This window comes from Gavialis gangeticus, unplaced genomic scaffold (genome assembly GCF_001723915.1).
Source record: "Gavialis gangeticus isolate Ggan-Ray unplaced genomic scaffold, GavGan_comp1, whole genome shotgun sequence".
In the NCBI taxonomy this organism is placed as follows: domain Eukaryota; kingdom Metazoa; phylum Chordata; order Crocodylia; family Gavialidae; genus Gavialis; species Gavialis gangeticus.
This window is the reverse complement of record NW_017729033.1, coordinates 37,150,369-37,153,865: the sequence shown is the minus strand read 5'-3', so window position 1 is coordinate 37,153,865 and position 3,497 is coordinate 37,150,369. Positions and strand designations below refer to the sequence as shown.

The 3,497-nt window shown below is 47.0% G+C and overlaps 1 protein-coding gene across 1 annotated transcript in view; it reads left to right on the top strand.

Annotated features, from left to right (window-relative positions):
* The window catches only part of FBXL5 (F-box and leucine rich repeat protein 5), a 79,524-nt gene that overhangs the window by 30,187 nt on the left and 45,840 nt on the right, over nt 1-3,497 (top strand). The window contains exon 2 of the mRNA XM_019525935.1: nt 2,021-2,236. Within this exon, the coding sequence (XP_019381480.1) occupies nt 2,021-2,236 (216 nt within the window). The remainder of the gene's footprint in view (nt 1-2,020; nt 2,237-3,497) is intronic.

The following is a 3,497-nucleotide window of genomic DNA, read 5'->3' as shown; positions in this document are numbered from 1 at the left end:
AAAACCAGGTGCCAGGTGCACATACAAGACCAATGCAAACATGCCCCTACGCATCTGAATTGACATTTAATATTTAAGGCTTTATGCCTTCTTACGTGAAGGTGATTTTTGAATTAAATGGACAAGTCCAGAGAGTTTTTGGTTCAGAACTGAGAACTAGCTTAAGTTTCAGACAAACACAAGCTTGGTTAGAGCAAGACACTGTTTGCATCAGGTCATTACAAAATATTTCTGAGCATAAGCAGCTGCTTACTGCATCGGCTGCATGTGAAATCACTTTGGAGAATGCTAGGAGAGTCGATATTATGGATTGTAGATACTGAAAACGAGAAATAAAGTTTACTTTTTGGTTATTTTCCCCACACAAAATCCTTCAGATGAAGGAGACGGAATGCTATTAAAATATTTCAGGCAATATTTTGCTTCCTAATTTACACCCACAGGCATAACTGGCTCTTTATTTTTATTTTCTTTACAGGTGTATAGAGCTCAGCATCTTCACCTGATAAACCTTAGTTAGCCTCCTGGATGAGCAGCGGCTTTGTCCCATGCTGGGCAAACAGCGGCAGGGCATGGTGGGGTGTGTGCCCCCAGAACAGGGCAGGTGGGGCTGGGGCTGCACTGGGCTGTACTCGGGGTGGGCAGTGGAGGCTATAGGGGGGCTGCAGCGAATTTTAGGGTGGCTGCAGCCCCCCACATAGCCCACGTTCTGCTGCCCACCCCAGTCGGGGAGCACATGCTTCCCCCCCCCAATGCCCTGCCTACGCTCTGGGCGGAGGGGTATGGGATTAAGCCACTGTTCATTTGGGAGGCCGGGGTGGCTCCCACTGCTGTGTGCCGCTTGTCCAGAGGCAGCGCAGTGGCTCCATTCTGTCCTGGCTGGGTGAGCAGCAGGAGGGCATAGACCCTGCTCCCAGTGCTTTCTGCTGCCTGTCCGGAGTGCAGCCCAGTGCAGGTCTGGCCCCACCTGCCCCACACAGATCCAGAGGGACACCAACCCCACCCCCATGCCTTCCCGGACAGGTGGTGGGAGCAGTGGTGAGAGCCCCAGGATGTGCCACTCCCAGACCAGTGGCAGGAGGCTCCTTGCACCCCCCTACCCGGGCTGGCCAGCTTTTGCCGCAACCCCTGTCCCAGCCCCAGCTCTAGCCCCAGTGCCTCCCTTGCTGTGGAAGTATTGATCTGCCCCCTCCCACCTCTTCCTTCCCCCCCACCACAGGGGACTTATCAGCTGGAGGCAGCTGTGTCCAGCATTATTAAGTCAAAACCTTGAAACAGGGTGTAAATTTATAAAGGTCATAAATGCTGTTTGTCGTAACTCAAAATCGTAAGTTAGGGACTGCCTGTAAAAAGACCCAGTCCTGCTCCACTTGAAACCAAGGGAAAATTACTCCAATTTCAGATTGAAGTGTTACTGCATTTCAGAAACTTGCATGTGCTTGAAGGACTGTGACTTAGATATTTTGCTTGAAGTGTGAAACACTCAAAAACATTATATTGCTAAAATGTCAGCCAAACTTTTCTGTATAAACTGAAATGATTTAGCTTCCTAAGTATATGTATCTATGTATTAGTTTAGAAAAGTAGTGCTCAATCTTTTTAGACTCAAGGCATCCCTCAGAAAATGCCAGCTCTTAGCTTTCACTCATTTTTGGACTACAGAAAAATAGTAAAGCAATTCTTCTGGTGCAAAAAACTCAGACTGTAGTGCGTCAGAATGGTTTTGATACTTTGGAATCAGGTTTGAAATCCCATGGTTTACTTTGTGAATTGTGTGCAAGTGTTTTCTCACCTAACAGTGGTAATATTGTGTGGCACCCTTAAAAGAAACCTGTGGTACCGTGGTTGACACTGGCACATTTTAAACCAATGATTTGCATGTTATCTGTTAAACTTGAGAAATGGTGAGTAAGGCACAATGCTTATGAAAAATGGGAGTTGTGTGCTTTTCTAGTATTTACCTTGACTTGGTGGGATAATAGAAGTCAGTTTTCCATCTGAATTTTTCTTTCTATTCCAGCTTTCAAAGACCAACTTCTCCAATAACAATGATTTCCGGGCTCTTCTGTTATCACTCTATGTCACATTCAAGGAATTTAAAATGCATGAGCAGATTGAAAATGAATACATCATTGGCTTACTTCAGCAGCGCAGTCGGACGGTGTATAATGTGCACTCGGACAACAAGCTCTCAGAGATGCTTAGTCTCTTTGAGAAAGGTTTGAAAAATGTAAAAGTAAGTTTCTAAAATAGGCTGACAAATATTTGTAAGGCCTTTAATTATGTATTAAGGAAAACTTGTCAAGATTATATATTAATCTGCTGGGTTTTTTCTAAAGTTTCTCATCAAACAAATGAAGAACAACAGTAACTCAGGCTTTCTTGATATGTTAGCAAATACTTTCCATTTTCCCTAAGTAGAAACCACAATGCTTATTTCATTTAGCAAAGTTACAAATTATCAAGTAAGAATCCTGTTCAGATGTATATTTTGAATTTTTTTCAGAAAAGTCTGTTATAAATTGCGCTCAGCTTGTGAAATTAGCAACTGGCCCGGGGCTTTGCCCGCGGAATGAGCCGGCTGCCTCCTTAAGTCCCTGTTATAAATAGGGACCTACCTAAATTACTATTTCACAATTTTTGTGGAAACAATGATTTTTTGGGCAGGTTCCATGAAAGAGCACAGGCTCCATGCTTTTGGTGTGCTCCCCCCGCAATAAATAAACATACTGGCAATCAGAAAACCATGCAGAAAGCCCTGTAGTCTTTGAGCACAGTGGGGGGAAAGGCAGAGGGTGCCTGGTAGCAGGCAAGGAGTGAGGAGCAGGCACGTAAGAGTAGACTGCTGCTGTAGTACCTGGGCAGACTCCTGCTGAGAAGAGGCTGGAGAGCGGTGGGGCAGGCTGGGCACTGTGTATCTGTCTGTGTGTGTGCCTGTTCTTGGCCCTGCCTCCCCAGCTCTAAGCCTGCAGGATGCTAGCCAGCTAAGCCCTCTGTTGCAAACTTGGGCAGGGGTCAGCAGGCAGAGTGAGTTGCTGGCTGCAAGGAGCAGTAGTGGCTGGAGGTTTCCTTGCTGGGGTGGGGCGGGGAGCAGCAACTGCTGCAGCACAAAAGGAAGTGGGTGCTGGGCTGGGGCCAGGCAGCAGGATGACAGCCTGGTAGCACAGCAATGTTCCTCACACCTTCTGTGTGCTCTGGCCCTGCTGTGAGCAACTCCACTCCCTCCCCACCTTGCCCTGCTCCTCTCCTCCATGCTTCCCCTCCCTGCTCCCACCCCTGCTCTAAGACGCCAGGGCTTTTCTCCTTGTTTGTATGCTTGGGGTTTTATTTTTGGGGGGCAGGCAAATTGCAGCGAGCCACCACTTGGGGATGACCTGAAACCATGGCTTAATTACCCTGATTAAGTTGGGAGAAGCCATTAATCCATGCTTAATAATGTGTGGGTTAAAGATTTCCTAGGCTTCCATAGTTTTGGCCTATCTGACAATCTGCGGGGG